Source organism: Symphodus melops (genome assembly GCF_947650265.1).
Source record: "Symphodus melops genome assembly, chromosome: 7".
In the NCBI taxonomy this organism is placed as follows: Eukaryota; Metazoa; Chordata; class Actinopteri; order Labriformes; family Labridae; genus Symphodus; species Symphodus melops.
This window is the reverse complement of record NC_136697.1, coordinates 3,363,409-3,384,854: the sequence shown is the minus strand read 5'-3', so window position 1 is coordinate 3,384,854 and position 21,446 is coordinate 3,363,409. Positions and strand designations below refer to the sequence as shown.

Genomic DNA, 21,446 nt, shown 5'->3' with positions numbered 1-21,446 from the left:
GACCAGAGAAGGTAGGCGGGGCTTTGAAGGCCGTTTTGGACGCCCCTGGGTTTTCCAGATATGAGAGCAGTTATCAGGTGAACAGGTGTTGCAGCGATGGAAGCGGGTAGTGGAACTGCTTCAGATAGAAGTGATTGTACCCGAGCTAAAAAGCCTCTGCATGTTTCTAATAAGCTCCAGCAGCAGAAAGCTGCTCAAACTAGGATCAATGTTGGAGATGAAACATGGAGAGAGGTTAGAACACAGAAAGCTTTACAGACCCATGCAGAGCTGGCTAAACACTGAAGCTACAGTGTCCACCATATGCAGAGCTGGCTAAACACTGAAGCTACAGTGTCCACCACATGCAGAGCTGGCTAAACACTGAAGCTACAGTGTCCACCACATGCAGAGCTGGCTAAACACTGAAGCTACAGTGTCCACCACATGCAGAGCTGGCTAAACACTGAAGATACAGTGTCCACCACATGCAGAGCTGTGTGAGAGGAGGGGGGGAGACAGCTCTCTGTGATGATTAGAGTTCAGACTGCAGTACTCATTGTAAACACTAGAGGGCAGAGTTACCGACTGCTCCTTTAAATAAAGCTGAGACGGGATCTGAACGATTCGAAGGTAAAATAAAGTTCTGAAAATTCCCAAGTAGAATCGCACCCGTTCTCTTCACAGCCGCCATCTTTCAGTGACAGTCGCTCTAACGTGTTTCACAGGAGAGTCTCCGGCCGTCCTGCGGTCTTTCCATGTCTGAAATCAGAAACAATCAGTGAAACTTAAAGCACAAAGAGACTGAAGTCTGTGACTCTATTGAGTCTCATTCTGGATGGTAAAATGAGAATATGTCTTGGTGGAGTTTGATGGTTTTAAGGTGAGCTTTCTGTGATTTCTGATTCTTGAAGTGATTTATGTTTAAACACCACCATCCTCTTAAAGTAACACGACACGCAGGTTAGTCAGCCGTCCATTTTCAGATACAGCACTTTATTTCTTTTATATAAAAAACCAGAAGCAGGCCCCACACCACATGATGCAAGTAGAAAACAGTAACAAGGAATGATCAGGAAAAACACGACTCCAATCCCAGCACGCAACCTCCATCCGGCTTTTCCATATCCTGAACCGGGACAACTCGGAGGTGTCAGAGCTGCTGAGGAGAGAAAGTCGTGAAGCGACAGAGTCAGCGTAAGGTGCCAGCACCTCCCTCTCCGACTGACTGGAAGTCCCACAGCTTGGTGTGAGAGGACAAATAAAAAGAGGAAAGACACTTAGCTTCAGTATAAAAATAAAAAACAGAAGAAGAAGAAGAAGAACAGGTCCTTGCACTCAGCTCCCATGGTCGAGTGTCGGGCTGACAGCTGCTCCCTGGTGGACTCTGATACCATCACACGGTCCTCCTGGCAGTCAGGACTCGGACTATAGATCCCACTCCTCCCACTGCAAGAGCCTGACGCACACACAGGGAGAAATGGCATCACTAGAAACTTGTAGAAGTGAGGATTCAAACAGCAGAAACACAAGACGAACATCCTGGTGAACGGTTGCTGCAGACTCATGAGCCAGGTCATGACACCACGGACTAGATCCTGACAACATGACCATCAGGTATGAGTCAGTGGGACACACGCACACACACACACACTACCTTCTCATGCCACTGCAGCAGCACGGCGCTGCTGTTGTCAGAAGGTTTCTCGAAGCCTCTGTAGATGTACTTCATCAGCAGGTCCACTCCGGCTCTGTCCAGAGAGCCCACAGCCTTCTCAATATCACTGCTCTTAAAGCTGCTCAGCACCCGCACCACCAGCTGCTCCGCCCGCTCCTACACACACACACACACACACACACACACACACACACACACACACACACACACACACACACACACACACACACACAGTGTAAAGACTGTTAGTGTTTGTGTCTTTTTGACCCAATAAAAGAAAATCAATGACAACTAACAAGCGGAGAGTGACCTCATCTGACTGGTCTATGCACTGACTGGTCTATGTACTGACTGGTCTATGCACTGACTGGTCTATGTACTGACTGGTCTATGTACTGACTGGTCTATGCACTGACTGGTCTATGTACTGACTGGTCTATGCACTGACTGGTCTATGTACTGACTGGTCTGCACTGACTGGTCTGTACTGACTGGTCTGCACTGACTGGTCTTACCTTGGTGTTCTGGTTCTTGGAGTTGATGGGGGGATTCTTGAGCACGGCGAGGAGAGCTGCGTTCATGTTGCCCTTAGAAACAACCGTCAAGGAGGAAACACTTCTATGAAGACAGGAAGTCCAGAGACTTCTCAGCAGAGGAACTCAAACTTTAAACAGTCAGCACCCCAGAGACCTGACCCCCTGCAGAGACCTGACCCCCACCAGAGACCTGACACCCTGCAGAGACCTGTCACCCTGCAGAGACCTGACACCCACCAGAGACCTGACCCCCTGCTGAGGCCTGACCCCCCCCCCCCCCGCAGACCTGTCACCCAGCAGAGACCTGACCCCCTGCAGAGACCTGACACCCCCAGCTGAGATCTGACACACCCTGCAGAGACCTGACACCCACCAGAGACCTGACACCCCCTGCTGAGACTGACACACCGTCCAGAGACCTGTCACCCTGCAGAGACCTGACACACCGTCCAGAGACCTGACACCCTGCAGAGACCTGACACACCGTCCAGAGACCTGACACACCGTCCAGAGACCTGACACCCTGCAGAGACCTGACACACCGTCCAGAGACCTGACACACCCTGCAGAGACCTCAGACCCGGAAGCGACGGCTGGTTCCGCAGCCTGCTCCCACTGAGACTCATCACAGACCTGCATGTTAGTCTCTGTTAGTTCCAGAAGCCCCCCGCAGGGGGTCTGTAAGTGTTTTTAAAGCACTTTAAAGCATCATGAAGGATATTGTCTGAGCAGAGAGTCCACTTCAGCCTCGTCCGGACCGCTCTGGGTCTCCCCTCCGTCCTCTTCGTCCACAAACCTGTTCTCGTCGTACTCGTCGACGTCCACTTTCCTGAAGCGGGCCGAGTCCGTGTTTTTGGCCATTTTTCACAGGATACAAACTTTAATGTCGAGGTTTGAGACGCAAATACTTCCTGCTGCTTCTTCCTCACTTCTAAACTTCCGCTTCTGCTCTTCTTCTTCTTCTGACTTGAAGGGCGGTGGGAGGACCTGACCTGAGTGCGCATTACCGCCACCTACCGGATTATTTATTTATTTTACTGATCCCCTCTGATGTTTTCACTTTGGTGGTAACAATGCAACACAAGCACATTTATGCACAACGGGCACCCCAGCAATGGTCTGGCACCTCTCCAGCTACTAGATACATTTCTTTATTTCGTCTGCACCAGGACTCGAACTACCAACCCTCCAGTTCCCAACCCAAGTCCCTACGAACTGAGCTACTACCACCCCAAATAGAACATGAAGAATGGCAGACGAACAAAGAAATGAAATGATAATAATCATTAAATGACCTTTATTTGTTAAGCACTTTTCAAAATAAAGTACAAAACAGTTAACATACAATTAAAAGCCAATAAGTAAAGGTTGATAAGTAACGTTGTAACACAAAGTTGTTGTCTCTCAACTGGAAGACTACGGTTGGATACCCGGTTGGTACTAGTGATGCTTCATGAGCAGAAGATGGGTCTCTGAGAGCCGATGCTTTGTAGTGAATCATAAGTGTTGAACCCCAGCTCTGCTCGTGATAGGACTTTGTTTGGATTGGCCAACAAGGCGGCATGTGAGTGAGACAGCAGATGATTGATTAAAGAGTTCTGGTTCTGTTCTGGGGATTTGTTCTCAGTTCTCTGCATTTATTTTGTTTTTGCATTTTTGTATTTGAGCAATTCAAAAGTGTGATTGAAATATTAAACATGAGTAAGAATGCATGTGTAACAGAATAAATGCACAGACTGAGGCTATTGAAGGGCTGCTCACAAAAACACTGAACACAAAAGTGTTTTCAACACAGAGACCGTTTATTTTGAGATCCTAAATTAAGGCCGTTTGGGAGTCGAAAGTGGGAGCCAGTGGGTGATTTTAAAACCACTGATGTGTCCTCTGTTTTATTTAAATACCAGTCCCCTCCTTTCCTCCGCTCTACATTCAAGAAGCACATGATCCACAGTGAACACATCTGTTCTTGATCTTTGTCTTCATCCCTGAAGGAGGGCTTATTACTGCCTTCATGCTGTAGTGTGAGGACCAGCACAGTTATTAATACATACCATGACTCCACAGGTTCCCTGATCGGATCATTATTATTATACACTCAACAGAATCAGTGTTTAATTATTATTATTATATTTTTATTTCCTTTCCCTCTACATGTGTCTAAACTACTGAAAGTGTGTTCACAGGTTATATTTACTTCTATGACACCCAGAGACATCTGGCAAAAGGACTGCTGATAAAACTACCCACCTCGGGTATATTTACATCCGTCTGAGTGTTTAATGTACACTGACCCTCCATCGACAAATACATGAAGACCCGAACACATCTAATGACGTAAATGCTAAAAGGACTCAAGCTATTGTCTTCTAACTACTCAAAGCTTTTTTTTTACGAAGGCCAAATCTACACATTCACACACTGATGGTAGAGGCTGCAGCAGAGTAAAGAGTCCATCAGTATGAACTCATCCATTCATACACATTCACACACTGATGGTAGAGGCTGCTGCAGAGTAAAGAGTCCATCAGTATGAACTCATCCATTCAGACACATTCACACACCGCTGACGCAGCAGCGGGAGCAATTCAGGGTTCAGTGTCTTGCTCAAGGACAAAACGGACATGTAGCAGGGGATCAAACCCCCAACCTTCCAGTGAAGAGACAATTGACTCTACCACTAAGCCACAGCCACCCCAGAAAGTCAGTGGGATCATTCATCTCAAAAAGTTGTGTGGACAGCATTGAATCTACCGCTCCTTTACAGACTTTTAAAGAATGATGAACGTTTGGATAAAACGACAGAAACAATCAAATATCAAGTTTATTTCTACAAAAGTACTTCAAATATAGACTTCATTATTATTTAAGTGGCATTAAGTTGTTGCATTCATACGTTTAAAAAAAAATCCTTATTGTTAAACACTTTAAGAGCCAAAAGCGGTGAGAAAAGTGAAGAGGAGAAAGAGGTTTTCAGGCAGCAGAGGCACATGAAGTCCCGTTTAGGAGAACATCCTGAATTTTCTGCTGTCGAGGGGCGATATCATGAGCCGTGCAGAGCCTGGGGAGTGGAGAGGCCGCCAGTAGTTTCTCCAGATGACGGTGCACAGCCGGAAAAGCAGCAGGACGCACGCCAACACCAGCAGGACGACTGACAGCACACAGGAGGAGCCCGAGGGGAAACAAAAGACAACAGTGAGAAAGTCAATGTTTGAGATGTAATCTCAGGGAGTCCTCAAAGAACCACCAGGACTATTGTTATAACACAAATAATATAAAAGATTTAAAGGAGCTATTCTCCTCACGTTCACATTTCAGCCTGTCAAACCTAAAGAGGCACTTAACGTGAACAGCACCTTAAAAACCTCCTTAGCCTCTGCACTTCCTGTGATCATGTTGTGCATTATTTGAGAAGCCTGTTCTGACAGAGGTGAAGGTCGTCTGCATGTTTGTTTTATCCTGTTAAATGAAGACCGGCTTGTATTTGACAGAAAGCTGAAGTTTTTCCTGCCATCATGAGGTTGTCAGTTGATGATGATTTAAAACGTGGTGCTACATTTAGTTAGCTTAAAATCCATTTAAGATAAAAACAGCTGGTGTATTGGATTCATCACTTAAATAAATGTAGATAATCAAGATTAGAAGAATGTAAAGCTTGTACAGATAGAAAACAAACAAGTTGAGTAAAGCGCTGCGACACTTTCAATGTTTGGTGTTTGTTAAAAACAAACTTGGTGACGACTCTTGTCATTGTTATTTTTTCATTCATGATTTAATCTAATAGTTTAATGGTTTATGACTTCTCTCAAGCTGAGTCGTGTAGATTTAATGGACAGGAAACACTTCAACAAACAACATCACAAACAGATAAAACACCTCTGTTGTCATTAAGACAACATGTGTAAGTTCTCCCCTCTTGGTTCTCATCATAATGTGTTCAACGCAGGACCATTGAACCGAATAAGTCAGATGTCTCTCAGTTATTTCAGCACTGCACTAAAGAAGGATCAGAGTCTAAGAATGAATGAAGTTCAAGTCGACAAACTCACCCATGAACACAGAGTTTGGAGTTGGATCGTCGGGGTTAAAATGTTTGAGAATGTTTCCGACCAGAGCCACAATCACCACGGGATAGACGGTGAGGATGTAACGCACCCAGCGGTCCAGTACCCAATGCTCCAGGATGAACCTGAACACATCAGAGGATCAGCAACAAGTCAGAAATGAATCAGAGAACAGTGTTGTCCCACATTAAGACGATTTTGTCCAGCCTCTAGTGGACACTCAAAGAATTGCACTTCCCAACCGGCTTCTCAAAACACCGGCGGTTTCTGTTGGTTTAAAACGTTTTTTGACCGACATGCACCTGGATGTGTCATTGTGCTGGTCCAATCAGAGCTTACCATGTCACCACCTCTCCAAACAGGATGCACAGAGAGGCTGTAGCCGCTGTGCTCTTATCCACACCCCACAGGTGAAGGACCAATGAGAAGTTTATGAGCGAGGCGATGGAGGTCCACGTGGTGTAGAGAGCCAGACCATTCTGGACCTGAGTACACAGACATCGAAAACCCTTTTTAATCAGCTGTTTACTGAATAGTTCTGTTAGTGTTCACTACGTAGAACTGGAACCTCTTAAAACACGAGATCTCTGTGCACGAACGCTTGATTGCCTTGTCTGCCCTTTAAATGGCAGATTGCATCACCAGTCACTTTTGATCACTTTATATTCTGATTGGCTCATTTTTTCTTGAAGCATTAGTGGGTACATTAGGGTTGCTGCTTCTTCTGCAACTGTGAGCATAAAAATCACAAATATAGAAAAGTGATGACGCATTTTTGTAGGCCAAACCAGAAATATCTTCTCCACGGGTTCAAACGAGAATTCTCCTGTGGGATTTTTTCATTGGATTTTGGATGATTGCAGAAAATAATCGGTGTCAAACACACGTTTCTGACGTGTAGCTGTTTAGTTCAGCTGGATAATCTTTACAGATGAACATCATTTATATGAAGTTTGAAGAGTTAATGCAGCCCAGAGAAGTAAAAAGCTAACGTTATGCTACAAGCTAACTACACCGCGGTCGGTTGATTTTGACGTCACGACCGTTATACTTCATCGATCTAATCAGCGGTTTCAACAAGCTAGCTAAACGTTAGCTTAATAAGTTGTTTATTAACCTAATATTTACAAGAGCTCTGAAAAACCTGACTAGAGGCTGTAAGGAGGAAGATGTTTAATGTCTCCATGACAACCACTGTAGTCTCATTTAGCCGCTTGTTAGCAACCGCTGTTTTAAGTACGTATAAAAACTTTAAAATTCACAAGTGGAGGTCTTAGCTAACGTAGTTCATCTTGTCTAACAAAACGTCAACGTATTACATTCAATGAGACGAGCTCTCTCTCTCTCTCTCGCTCGCTCTCTCTCACTGTGGCCTACCAGCGCTCTGAGGCAGAACAGGTCTTTGCGATGGTACGTCTGCAGCCACAGTCCGTAGTAGTCGGTGGCGAAGCAACAGAAGAACAAAGCACAGTAGTTGGAAATGGTGATCAGGATCAACAGAACCATGGCTGCCAGCATGGCCCTGCAACACAGACAGAGGAAGACAGAGGACCATGATGCTTCACTCGTTCATGAGGAGGAAACACTTCAGAGACACGTAATAATACCACAATGACAACATGAATACACGTAAACTGAGACTTCACAAACACAAAGCTTTAGAAGGCAGTAAATACTGTGCTGATTTTTCTGAGGTGCACTTTGGGTGTCGATGGTTTGGAGATCGATATGAAGCTCACAAGCTGCACTCGGCTCGCTGCTGGTTTGGTAGTGACAGTTTGCTGAGCCCAGATACAAGCAGCAGTCCTTCCTGGCTGCTACGTATAAACTCTGGTTGTTGATTTTCTCGTCCTACTTTTACCTCTCCGGTAGTTTCCCTAAATCAAATCTACGTTACAGTGACATTACTTCTTGTTTTTAGTGCCCTTGTTGTTTGTGTGTTTCTGTGCGAGTTCGAGTAATAAGGAGAAGTTGAAGACGTACTCTCTGTCCCACAGCACCAGCCATATTATGTTCATCACCATGTTGGCCAACCAGAAGAAATAGAAGGCGTAGGGCAGCAGGCTCTGAGCCCAGGATCTATTCACAGAGAGACAGATATCAGGTTTATGGAGCTCAGACCGGGGACAGATATAAGACAGAATCTGCATGTGTGTAAATACTCAGGAGACGTGTAGTGACTTGTTCGCTCACCCTCTGAATACATATGACGTTAGGTATAAGACCATCAGGGTGAGCCAGGTATATATGACCCCCCAGATGGAGAAGGTCCAGCCGGCTGGGGTGATGTCGGTCTCATAGCGAGCCGACACATTTCCTGTGGTGGAGCGGAAGGGACCTGGAAGACAGAACAAAGTGAAGGTTACTCTAATAAAGTGTTGATAGAGCTGTTTGAGCTCTTGAACCGTGAACGTTTTTCACCATCGTCCTCCTCCTGACATCTTGATGTTGCATCAGAATTTAACGAGACCGATTCACTCTGAGGTCCATTTAAACTCCACAAATAAAAAACACCTTCCACAGGTGTTCACCCGTCTTGTTTTGCAGACACACCGGGCAAATCACGCAGTTTGGTCATCACCTGTTTGTTGGACTGAAGTCGAGGTCAAACCTGTTCTTGACTTCTTGTGAAGTCCTTCTTGTTTATTCACCACGTCATGTTTATTAATGACGAGTGCTGCTGCCCTCATGGCCACGTCACCCGAGGGACAGAGATCTTAATGTCAACCGGTAAATCAGCGGGTTAAATAAAGGTGATTAAAAATAATCTTTTAATGTGTTTTCAGTTGTAGTGGCTGGGAGCAGCAGTAAAGTGAGTCAAGATCAAGCAGTGTTAAAATATGAAACCCATGATGAAGTGTAACCTCCTGCAGTTCCTGGAGTGTCCACTAGAGGCTGGCTGCAGCAGCACAGGAAGTCACATACACACCCATTCAAACAGCCTGTTTTTACAGCAGACATGAACATGTTCACAGCCTGCTTCAAAAAAACAAATAGGTGTGATTAGCTCATGTCTCCATCCACACACACTGTACGGGGGGGGAATGATGACTCATCAGTTTTGATTGGATGAAGGATCAGAGTTATTCACAATAAGACTGAAAATGTGAGTCATCAGTGGACGCTCGCAGAAAGGAAAGTTTCTCATCATCCCGGGAGCTATTATGGTTCCATGTTCTTACCACACCCAGAAACGAAGGACCCACGTCTCCTCGTCCTCCTCTTAGAGACGCCGCAGGCACTCCCATTAAACTTCTTTTATTCGTTTCTTTTTCTGCATGGTGTCAAATCGTGACAATATGAACTACTCCAATACGTTCTGTTTACAGATGTGTGCGCTGTGTTAACGGTGTGAGGCAGACACGTCAGAACAAACGTGTTGTCCTTTTTGCTAAATAAATGCAGAAGGGTGAGTCTCTATACTACGGAAGCCCTGAAGGACATTGATCCATACAGTCTATGATCCATACATGTTGGTTCACTAAATTTCCCCAATATTGCGACAACTTATTTATCTCATAATCTATACAACGATGGTTTCCTGTGACAACAACATGATTCCTCCAGGTTTCGAGAAATCAGAAATACTTTATTAATCGGGGGAGAATTCGGTTGTTACAGTTGTTCTTCATATAGAAGCAGGAACTATAGATATGTATGGAGAATATAGAATAAAATAGAATGTACCAAATAAAGTCGCCATGGGAAAACCAGCGTTGTTGATTAAAACACATGAACTTTGAGATTCTCCAATGTAAAAGTGCTCTACAAATAAAATGTATTATTATTATTATTATTACACTCATTAAATTAAATGTTTTGATTTGTCCGCTTTGGGCTTCCGTACCATTCCTCTTTAACTAGAAGCGCCTTCTTTCCTCTTCAGTGTTGTCACTCCTTATGTAACAAACAAACAAGCAAACAAACAAACAAACAAACAGTATGGGCCTGCTGATGGTTGCACGTGCGCTATCCTCGTCTCCCAGCAGCAGCAGCTCATCTTTAACTGGGAGTCGCCCATTAAAGCAGTTTCGTAACCAGTTATTAAACACGGTTGTGTAAGTTGAGAGACAAAAACAACATTCATGTAACATTTAACGGGACACAAACACCGTAATTTGTTCCCACTTTTGTTTTTACATTTACACATTATCCATACGAAACAGCTGGGTGTCGTGGGGTGTCACAAAAGTGACGTGGGTGTCACGGACTCACCTTTACCAACTCCAGCCAAAGCGTTAAAAACCAACACCACGACAAACACCAGGGTGCACAGGATGATGACGATGATCCGGGGTACACTGTTCTCCTTCATGTCCGCAGGTGAGAAGGTGATCTTTGTGCTCACCCAGTCTGTGTGTCTGTGTGTCTGTGTGTGTTAAAGCTGAGCTGCTGCTGTGACTGTCAGTGAGGGCGGAGACACACCAAACACGTTGACCGAGTGATGCGTTCACGTGCTCTACGTTAACGCCCCCAGCACGGCCCATTATTGTGAGAGGAAAACAAAGTTTTCTGTCTAAGTTTGTGTGACTGCACACGTTTAGTGAAATGAATAAAGACATTAAGCAGCTCCACAGCAGGGTCACTGGTTTACATGTGAGATGCATTTAAGGCTTAGTGGTGTAGGCTGCTCAACAGCAGCGGATCCAGATGTGCGGGGGTCAGTCAGGACTCCCCACGGAGGGAGCGGATGTTTTGAAAGGCACATGATGCAAACTAATACCAATTTCAAATCAATTTAAATTGTTTATTTTGCCCACTATTAAAAACAAAAACAAAAACGGAGCCGCTTAAGCCGCTTCAAGTCCCAAAAGTTATCGATAATCAACAATATAATAAATATAGCGTGCACACACAATATGTTTTACTTTTTCTGACTTCAGAGCTCTGTACAAAAATATAAAGAAAAAAGTACTTACATTTCAAATGAATGTTATTAAAGAAAAAGATTAATATAATCTACGGAGTCCTAAACTTTAAATTTAAAAAAGCTTTTTGGGACTTTAGTGGCTAAAAGAAACCAATATGTTAACTTTTTTTTTTTTATCAATTCAGTGGATTTATTCATCCTTATTTTGTCAGTTTATTTGTCCTCAGCCTCTTGGACCCTTATTTTGAAAGGTTTGTGAATTCCTGCTTGACAGGAACATTGTAAACACGCAGAGTGATTCTGCTTAAACTCTGTTCTTACTAAACTATCAAAGTAAAGAAAAATGTGACAACCTGATGCCTCAGGGATGATTGATCAAACATCTTTAAATGGCTGATGATACATCAGAGGTTTACTCATGATGAACACGTGTTCTCATGCTTCATAACTGTTCTCTTTTGTTACCCTGGAGGTAAATACCTGCAGAAGACGTCACGTGCATCATTAGTAATTATACTGATGAAGTTCATTTCAGACGACACCTTGTTCGATTGAATGAATTGTTTGTTGTACTTTATTTGAGAAACTGATTTTTCAAGCTTTTGTATCTTGGTAAGACTTCAAAGAAAGCCCTGATCAAACTGGAGAGAAAGAATAATGATTGAAAAACCATTTTAAAAAAATAGTCAGTTTAGAAGTCACATATTCATTCACTTCCCCATGTTCCTCTAACATGTGTCTCTAGTCTATCTACCAAACCCCCCAATGATGAGAAAAGTCCATCCTGTCCGTCTTCTGCCTGCTCCACTGTTCAGAAAATGTGTGCTCAAACAGGCTGTGTGGAGATGTTCCCTTCATGACATCACAAAGGGCTGTAGCCCCTCCCCCAGGTGGGTGACACTCCCACAGCTAGGTGTTTGTTCTGCCCTCTGAGTCTGCCTTCTCACCGTAAACAATAGGACATGGAGCCAGAAAGCACGGAGTACACCCGAGCCCTTCCAGAGAGGGGGGCGTGGTCAGACACAGCTCATTTACATATTTAAAGCTACAGACACAGAAACAGCCTGTTCTGAGCAGGGCTGAAATAGAGGGGTTTATAGACATGATCAAATACAGGATCAGAGTGGATTTACAACAACACACTTCACACACTTTCTAATCTTTAGAAATCAGTGGGTAACCATTAAAAACCCCTCTGAAGAAGTTTCACAAACAACCCTTCGTGTTTCCCCGTCTGCTGCAGTGAGAATGTGGTTCTCTGTCTTGCTACACAAAGTTGTGGTCTCAGATATTAAAGACAGCTGAGGAATGAGGAACTTCTCTACATGGGACGCAGACATCTGCTGCTGGTTTAGAGGAGGTTAAATCAGGCCGAGAAACACACAGGGACTATAATTAAATAAACCAAGCTGAGTAATAAAGAAAAATCTGGACTTCATGTGTTGGAGAAACTTCACTGGGTTTTTAAACAGTTTATTAAGAATCGAGTCGAAGTAAGGTCTAAAATGTGTCCATCATATACGAGACAAATACGTGTCCAAACATCAACCATGCTTCACCATAAACCTGTAATCTGTCAGTGCATGTTTATAGTCCTGCGTCTCCATGGAAACATCACACAGTCAGGCCAACCACCTTAAAGGAGCTGCTTCTGTTGGACATGTGGTGTTCATTTACCTCTGACGTGTTCTGTGTGTGTGTGTGTGTGTGTGTGTGTGTGTGTGTGTGTGTGTGTGTGTGTGTGTGTGTGTGTGTGTGTGTGTGTGTGTGTGTGTGTGTGTGTGTGTGTGTGTGTGTGTGTGTGTGTGTGTGTGTGTGTGTGTGTGTGTGCGCGCTAGGAGGCCTGAGGCTGGCAGGCTCGAGTCTCTGTGCTGCTCTGTTCGTAGTCTTTGTGCAGGTCCAGCGGTCCATACAGACTCTCCAGCACAGCCAGTACTCTGCTCTGGACTGAGTCCACCTGCTCTAGTGGGCAGTACTCATCCAGACTGGACCTGCAAGCAGAAAGAAACACTTTAAGAGATCACAATAACTTTATTCTGCTATCTGCACGCTGTCGCTGTGTTCAGTCCAACAGCAGGAGTTAGCTAGGACCAGTACCAGGTCCCTGTCTGAAGACCTGTTAGCTAGGACCAGTACCAGGTCCCTGTCTGAAGACCTGTTAGCTAGGACCAGTACCAGGTCCCTGTCTGAAGACCTGTTAGCTAGGACCAGTACCAGGTCCCTGTCTGAAGACCTGTTAGCTAGGATCAGTACCAGGTCCCTGTCTGAAGACATGTTAGCTAGGATCAGTACCAGGTCCCTGTCTGAAGACATGTTAGCTAGGATCAGTACCAGGTCCCTGTCTGAAGACCTGTTAGCTAGGATCAGTACCAGGTCCCTGTCTGAAGACCTGTTAGCTAGGACCAGTACCAGGTCCCTGTCTGAAGACATGTTAGCTAGGATCAGTACCAGGTCCCTGTCTGAAGACATGTTAGCTAGGATCAGTACCAGGTCCCTGTCTGAAGACATGTTAGCTAGGATCAGTACCAGGTCCCTGTCTGAAGACCTGTTAGCTAGGATCATTACCAGGTCCCAGTCTGAAGACCTGTTAGCTAGGACCAGTACCAGGTCCCATTATGAAGACATGTTAGCTAGGATCAGTACCAGGTCCCATTATGAAGACCTGTTAGCTAGGACCAGAACTCTGGACTCTGTGGGTCTGTGGTGGACTCTGTGGGTCTGTGTTAGACTCTGTGGGTCTGTGGTGGACTCTGTGTTAGACTCTGTGGGTCTGTGTTAGACTCTGTGGGTCTGTGTTAGACTCTGTGGGTCTGTGGTGGACTCTGTGGGTCTGTGTTGGACTATGTGGGTCTGTGGTGGACTCTGTGGGTCTGTGGTGGACTCTGTGGGTCTGTGTTAGACTCTGTGGGTCTGTGTTGGACTCTGTGGGTCTGTGGTGGACTCTGTGGGTCTGTGGTGGACTCTGTGGGTCTGTGTTAGACTCTGTGGGTCTGTGTTAGACTCTGTGGGTCTGTGGTGGACTCTGTGGGTCTGTACCTGGACATGGTGACCAGCGTAGGTTTGGGCAGAGCCTTCAGGAAGAGCTGCACAGCAGAGACCAGTCTCTGGATCTCGTCCTCTGAGCTGACGTGGTGAGGCAGCTCCACGGAGTCACAGGTCAGACCGGCCTGATGGACCTGAGGACACACGAGCCCCAAGAGTGAGACTTCAGCTCACACCGGGTCCTGAACATGAGCAGCTGAGACAGCGGGAGGGGCCACAGACGGGCACTCTTACCATTTCATAGTCGGGGCTGATACTCCGAGACTTCAGACTGGAAACCAGTTGGACTAATGAAGCCATGCTGGGAACACGTGAGAGGAGAAACAACGAGCAGAGTGAGACAGCTTTGACTCGTCTGTGTGACCTTTCATACACCGCTGACCAAGCAGCGGGAACAAATCAGGGACACATGGACACATCGGACACGGGTCCCCCCTGATTCAAAGGTAGACCACTGATGATGTGTCCCAAGACTTACATCTTTCCCTCGTCTGAGATCCAGCTCTCACGCCACTCTCAACATCAAGACAAACCTCATGTGTTTACCACCCACTGGCACAGTGGACCGTTTTCCATCACGTCCCGGGTTTCATGATTCTGACATTTGGGACTGAAGGTCGTCAGTGTGACGGAGGAGAGAAGACACAAAGGGAACAGGCTCTCTTCAGACTGCTGTTTGTGCTCAGAATATTTACGTCTCAGCGACATTTCGTCTTCAATCTGAATGTCTTGGAGACATGATGGCAGGACGAAGGGATCCAGAGCGATCCATATGCATGTGTGTGTGTGTGTGTGTGTGTGTGTGTGTGTGTGTGTGTGTGTATGTGGAGCTCCCGCTGTGCCGTGCTTCTGTCACGCTGTAAACCACGCCGTCGCACAATCAACATGACGGCTGAGCTTCGAGCCGCTGAAGGGCTTTTGTCATCCTGCTTTGTAAAGTGCTTCACAAATCCAGTTTATTATTAATATAAAAGGACGCCCCATTGCATTCTGGGAGTGTTAGAAGCACATGTGATATACTTTCAGACTTTAGATGAGGCTGGAGGATAAAAACATTTGATCAGAGGTCGTCTGACGGTCACAGAGACGTAGATGTGATCTGTGGTCTCTCAGTCTCCTTCCAAGCCGTTCTGCGTGGCCGTGCTCTGTCAGCCACGTGAAGGTGGATCTCACAGTGTGTGTTCTGTGTGAACGAGTGAACGACCTTTAACACGTTACCCCGGGTTACTCGCCCAGCGCGTCACCGTCTCCTCGCCATCATCCTCCAGCAGGTCAGCAAACGCCGCCTCCAGGTCCTCTAACTGATGGACACGCCGATCCACACACTCCTCCAGCTCCTCCTACACACACACACACACACACACACACACACACACACACACACACACACACACACACACACACACACACACACACACACACACACACACACACACACACACACACACACACACACACACACACACACACACACACACACACACACACACACACACACACACACACACACACACACACACACACACACACACACACACACACACACACACACACACACACACACACACACACTTTGAATGGTCACATGGGCACAGAGCACATGTCGCGTTGCATGTAGGCATGATGCGCCTTAACATGTTAACGTGTTAACATGTTTGCAGACGCCACACCTAACGCCACACTTTAAAGCGTGTGCACACCTACGCCACACCTGCATGACACCTAACAAAATGTGTCACACGCAGGTGAGACTGAAGCTCCTGTGGTCAGACGAGCTTCACTATGTAGCAGCGTCACACGCACATGCACACGTTTACACGCCAGTCACTAACACGTTGTTCTGGTAGCTGAGAATTCTGAGAATTGCTGAGGTGCTCTTGAGCAAGGCACCAAACCCCCCCAGCCCTGACATGCTGGCTGTGCTGCAGCGTCCTCACTCGAACCAGCGAGTGTGTGTCAGTAACAGTCCGTCTGTTCCTCACGTGCTGGAGAACAGACGGACGGACAAGCTCCACTCTGAGCTGGAGTGACTGCAGGTAAACAAGGTAAACACCTGAACATGTTGACTGTTGGATAAGAGAACGTGTCTGACCTGAGTGGCTTCAGGTCCAGGTCCTGTGAAGCTGAAGAGCTCTTTCAGGATGTCGTACTCCTCCTGCACACAGAGAGCACACGGAGCTCCGGTCAGCTCAACGCCTACAGACGAGAGACGCTCAGATCAACCACTGTGTAGAAAGAAGATGAGGGGCGCTCATGGCTTCGTGGTCAGGTCCTGCTCCATGTACGGAGGCCATGGTCATCTTTCTTAAAGCAGAGGTTGTGAAGCTGCTTTAATGGTGGAGAGAGGAGGACATGCAGGACGAAGACAAAGGTGGGAAATGTCTTTTTCCCTGAAAAATACCTGGTGTCCGATAAAGTCGAAACATAGAAATATTTAAATGTAGCTTTGTTTCTGGCGTCTTCAGCGGAGTACGTACACACTTCCTGTCCTGCGTAACGAGGGGCGTGTTCCTCACGTGTTGTCCCTGGTGAGCGCTGTGACATGGATAATAATAATATAATAATGATGATGTGAAGAGTCGTCATCAGCATCACGAGTCAGACAGAACAGCTCCGCTGAGAGAAAAGGTCCTGCTTTGGTCCAAACTGGGTCCGAAACCATCTGGTGTTTCTGATCAGGTTGATTCTTCAGCTCACTGCTGCAGATGAAGGATCCATGTTTACTCACCATGTTACAGGTTTATCACCTGTTTGTTTATTCATGCGATCACAGCAGTTTCTGTTGACTTTAACAGAAGAGGAGAGAAAGTGGGAGGCCGGGACTTTGAGTTTTTCACGTGTTGTTTTCACATGTATTTAACAGCTCCACTGAGTCTCAACCATGTGATGGATTTCCTGTTAAAACAGGAAGGGATCATTTCCTCTCCAACTGTACACTTAGTTATTATGTATTAAAGTACAAGCAGATCAAAGTCATGACACACTCACATGTGGACAGCAGAGTCTCAGTGAGACCAACAGAAACCCTCAGGATGTTCATAAAAGGAATGATCATGCGTGCGTGTCATGTTGTTCATGAGGCTCCTCGACTGGCCGACGAGTGGAGGCTGCAGGCGGGTCATGTCCGCTGCAGAGGGCGTCCCCTCCACTCACACCTCTTTTCCACTCATCGGGATCTTTTGATTGTTTCATGAAGACAATGACAACACCAGGTTCTTTTTCAATGTCATGTTGAAGGAGCAGTATGTAACTCTGACCCCTGGTGTCTAAATTCTAAACATTACAGAGAGCTGAAGTACGGAAGAGAGCGTCATGGTTTCACTGCACAGCTCTCTGATTGGTCCTTTAAAAGGCCTCGTTCTTTAAGGCTTGCACTCTTATAAAGGGGCTGGATGTCACTTTTAAAAATACTGTGTTAGTAGTGACACCGCATGGCTGTCAGGAGAACTGCCTAACAGCCCAGTATGAATGCTGTTTAATCTCCCAGTAATAAGCACAACAAGTAGATGTTCACTTTCTGTCCTGATTCAAAACAGTCTGTAAGAAAAAAATCAGGTCCGATTTTCTGCCAAAACTCCAGGAAGTGTCATTTTATGTTCGTTCATAAGGTCCTCATCCCTCTGCTCCTTCTGAGTGTGTGTGTGTGTGTGTGTGTGTGTGTGTGTGTGTGTGTGTGTGTGTGTGTGTGGACCCACCTGTGTGTATAACTCTTTGAAGGGGTTCTTACAGGAGAAGAAATCTAAGTCGATGTCCAGGATGTACGGCTCAGTCTCACTCACTATGGTAGATATTCTCTTCACAACATAACCGGTCGATCCTTCATCATCATCTTCCTCCTCAGCACCCAGTCCGGTCTCAGTGCTGTCCCCTGCTGGCTGCAGGGTGTCCGTACATGTGAGGGGGGACTCCGAGCAGCCGGCCTCCTCTGGAGTGTCAGCGTCTGTTTTCTGTTTCTTCACAGGCCGTCTCTGTGAGTCCCCGTCTGCTTCCTGTCCTAAAACATCAGACGCACAGAGACATGAAGGTGACCAGCACAAGCTGTCCAACAGCTGGACCAGCAGAGGAGAAATCCAGGACCCCGTCCCACTCCGTGCTTCACCACACACCTGGTCTGAGCGGCTTCACTTTGACCACGCTCAGGCGCAGAGGCTTGGAGTTCTCCAGCTGCTCCTCACACACGTACAGGCCGTCGCTCAGGAAGTAATGATCGGCGCTCGTCACCCTGCAGACCACGCACAGGGCACAAACACTCACGTCCAGCTCATGGCTGATAAAGGTCGGTGATGGTGATGATGTCACGTGACGCCCTGTGGTTACTGTCTCTTTAAGGGAGAGCATGAAACCAAACAGAAGGGATGAGAACTGTTGCTGCTGATTTCTTTCTTTCTGTTTGTGAGAGGAGAAGGAAAGTAAAAGCTTCTCTCTTTAACATCATATTATTTGTACTAAAGGCTCAAATGTGACCACTGCTGCTGACCTTTTGGATCTTTCCCGCCTTTCGTCTATGAAAACACCACAAAATGTGTGCCGTACCGAGACGAACCGAACTGAACTACTGGGTGGAAACTGGTTTAAATCTTTACTGTTCTGTGTGTGTGTGTGTGTGTGTGTGTGTGTGTGTGTGCGTGTGTGTGTGTGCGTGTGTCCTACCTGATGGTGGTGGTGGAGGAGTCTCTTCCCACAGACATCCTGTGCTCCCCCTCCCTGATCTGCTGGGCCCAGTATGGATGGATCCAGGCCACACAGGACACATGACCAGCGTACACCATGGGCATGATCCAGTTCTCGATACTCAGCTCACTGAGACACGCACACACACACACGCACACACACACACACACACACACACACACACACACACACACACACACACACACACACACACACACACACACACACACTCTATAAATATTCATTCTGCATTAGTCTCATTTAAATATAAAGTGGAGTCTGGATTTGTTGTTTATCCCCTTCAGGGTTTTTCCTGCATAATGACGAACAAGTGAAGGAGAACCAGCCGACTTCACAAAGTTTAAAACAACTAGGTGAACTTTTAGATTCTGATCATTACTTGATCCTTGTGGATCCTTGTGGACCCTTGTGGATCCTGCCCCCAGCAGCCTCTCTCCTCCTGCCGTCCTGTGAGCCTGATCCTGCTCACAGGTGAAGGTGTGTTTGTACCTGAACAGTTTGTCCTTGTCAAACACGGTGTCTGCACACATGTTGACCGGGATGAGCAGGTCGGGGTGGGAGTCCAGGTGGACCATCTTGATGTTCTTCAGCGGGAGGTGTCTGGATGCGATGGCTCGATAAATGTGGCACACCACCTGAAACACACACACGGACGCACGTGACGACACACCTGTCACTTCCTCTGGACTTAAATGAAGACACCTGACAGCACGCGAGGCTCACATCGTGGTGGTCCTCTACGATCCACACCGGGAGCTCGGAGTAGAGTCTTTTGCTCATGGTACCGGAGAACAACGGGCGCGTTCACGTCAGTCTGAAGGCGCGTTCACGTCACGTCATCGTCGCTCCCGGTCCAGCACGCACCGTAACCCCTTTTGATCAGAAATAGTTTGAAATGTAACGTTACACCGGCAAAAATAGCTGACAACCAGAACCACCGGAAACGAGTCCAGCTTTGTTTTTATGTCCGGGCAGAAACGAGAGTGAAGAGACGGACAAACGTTCCCAGTCTTCTTGCTTTTCGGTGTTTTCTAGCAGGTGATAAAGAACGTTTTGGTGAGAACTATTATTATCATTATTATATTATTTTACATGATAAAAATCTCTCTATTAAATTAGTGTTTTTAATTGCACTTTAATTGTAAAAAGTCGAGGTCCCTGACTCCATAGTGAATGACTAAATCACAAACATGTTTTAATTAAAGGAGCAGTATGTAACTATGGCCTCTAGTGTTTAAAATGGGTACTGCAGTCTAAACTCTAATCATCACAGAGAGCTGCCCCCCCCCCCCCCTCGAGGTCGTGTGGTGGACACTGTAGCTTCAGTGTTTAACCAGCTCTGCATGTGGTGGACACTGTAGCTTCAGTGTTTAGCCAGCTCTGCATGTGGTGGACACTGTAGCTTCAGTGTTTAGCCAGCTCTGCATGTGGTGGACACTGAAGCTTCAGTGTTTAGCCAGCTCTGCATCGACATCTGTAAACCTTTCTGCGTTCTAACCTGAAGTTTATTAGAATTATGCAGGTAGAGCATAATAATAACAAACAGGATGAGGCTGAAGGTGACAGCAACAGACAGTTTTTCAGTAAGGAACATATATTAGAAGGCAGTTCATGAAGAGAGTAGTGCATGTGTCCCACGATGACGTGATGATGTGTGCAGCTGACAAATCGCAAGACAGGAGACAAGGGAAATGATTTAGACAATGTTCCTATAACTTACTAACTTTCTACTATCAGTCACAACAAGAGAAAAGTCATAAATAAGCGTTTAAAGGTTTGTGTCTCTGAAGAACAGAAGATTATCCTTTCTGTATGTGAAATCAGTAATGGTGTACTCGGCAGTGAATGTTGTAGAAGCTCTTTGAGAACAGTTTCAAGGACCTTTGAAGCAAATTGATTTGATAGTTAAAAAGCAGCTTTACTTCACCTGTTCACGAACAAGCAGCAGACAGACGAGCTGATACAAGCTGCTACAGACCGGGCTTCATTTAAAAACTGTTTAACAAGAAAAATGCAAAGAAAAAAATGTGCAACCAATTTAAGTGTTCAGCTCTCAGTTACATATTCATCAAACGTACGAAAGAATCAAAGCAGCGCACTGTAGCCTCAAACATGTGCTCTAAATCTAATTAATGAAACAACTAAAATGTTCAGATCAATACTTCAAGTTTGTTAAAGTATAATGAAGCAAAGTCGTATAACTCTAAAATCCTCACACACTTCTATTTTCAGATGTATTAAAAGGATCGCACATTAAATTAAAGCCCATTATCTGCCCGTTGTTTGTTTTCTGTAACAGCAGCACATTAATACAACCCCTTTTAAGTCTACTTTTCAATGATTAATTCTTATTCTCATGCAGCCTGTTTGCTTAAATAATGAAACAGAAAGTTTCTCTTTAATTGTTTATGTTTAGCAAAAGCTTTTCTGAGTAAGATCTCAGGAGGGATTTGTTTTGGACATTTTGTGCTTTTTTATTATTTTTCACATTTCTAAAATTCTATTTTTTTTATTTGTAATTGTTTCTTGTATTTTGTCATTGTAGTTCTTGCTTGTTCTAGTGGGTGGGTGCACCAAGATACATTCCT

General features: G+C 45.7%; 3 protein-coding genes across 3 annotated transcripts; all 3 read right to left on the bottom strand.

Moving 5' to 3' along the window:
- Nucleotides 1-954: 954 nt before the first annotated feature.
- LOC306826989 (actin-related protein 2/3 complex subunit 5-like) lies at nucleotides 955-3,185 on the bottom strand. The gene is made up of 4 exons (XM_079348593.1): nucleotides 2,916-3,185; nucleotides 2,173-2,246; nucleotides 1,637-1,813; nucleotides 955-1,438 (listed from the first exon to the last, which is right to left on the bottom strand). The coding sequence occupies exons 1-4, from the start codon at nucleotides 3,052-3,054 to the stop codon at nucleotides 1,376-1,378; spliced, it is 453 nt and encodes a 150-aa protein (XP_079204719.1). The 5' UTR covers nucleotides 3,055-3,185; the 3' UTR covers nucleotides 955-1,375.
- A 1,810-nt stretch (nucleotides 3,186-4,995) lies between these two features.
- LOC306826870 (uncharacterized protein) lies at nucleotides 4,996-10,667 on the bottom strand. The gene is made up of 7 exons (XM_079348415.1): nucleotides 10,470-10,667; nucleotides 8,448-8,592; nucleotides 8,238-8,333; nucleotides 7,632-7,776; nucleotides 6,594-6,739; nucleotides 6,240-6,379; nucleotides 4,996-5,341 (listed from the first exon to the last, which is right to left on the bottom strand). Exons 1-7 carry the CDS (start codon nucleotides 10,567-10,569, stop codon nucleotides 5,193-5,195), a joined length of 921 nt encoding a protein of 306 aa, XP_079204541.1. The 5' UTR covers nucleotides 10,570-10,667; the 3' UTR covers nucleotides 4,996-5,192.
- Nucleotides 10,668-11,680: 1,013 nt separating this feature from the next.
- cUnh5orf22 (chromosome Un C5orf22 homolog) lies at nucleotides 11,681-19,836 on the bottom strand. The gene is made up of 10 exons (XM_079348411.1): nucleotides 19,582-19,836; nucleotides 19,348-19,493; nucleotides 18,817-18,966; nucleotides 18,273-18,388; nucleotides 17,862-18,160; nucleotides 16,259-16,321; nucleotides 15,385-15,506; nucleotides 14,401-14,467; nucleotides 14,161-14,300; nucleotides 11,681-13,115 (listed from the first exon to the last, which is right to left on the bottom strand). Exons 1-10 carry the CDS (start codon nucleotides 19,636-19,638, stop codon nucleotides 12,959-12,961), a joined length of 1,317 nt encoding a protein of 438 aa, XP_079204537.1. The 5' UTR covers nucleotides 19,639-19,836; the 3' UTR covers nucleotides 11,681-12,958.
- Between the last annotated feature and the right edge of the window lie 1,610 nt (nucleotides 19,837-21,446).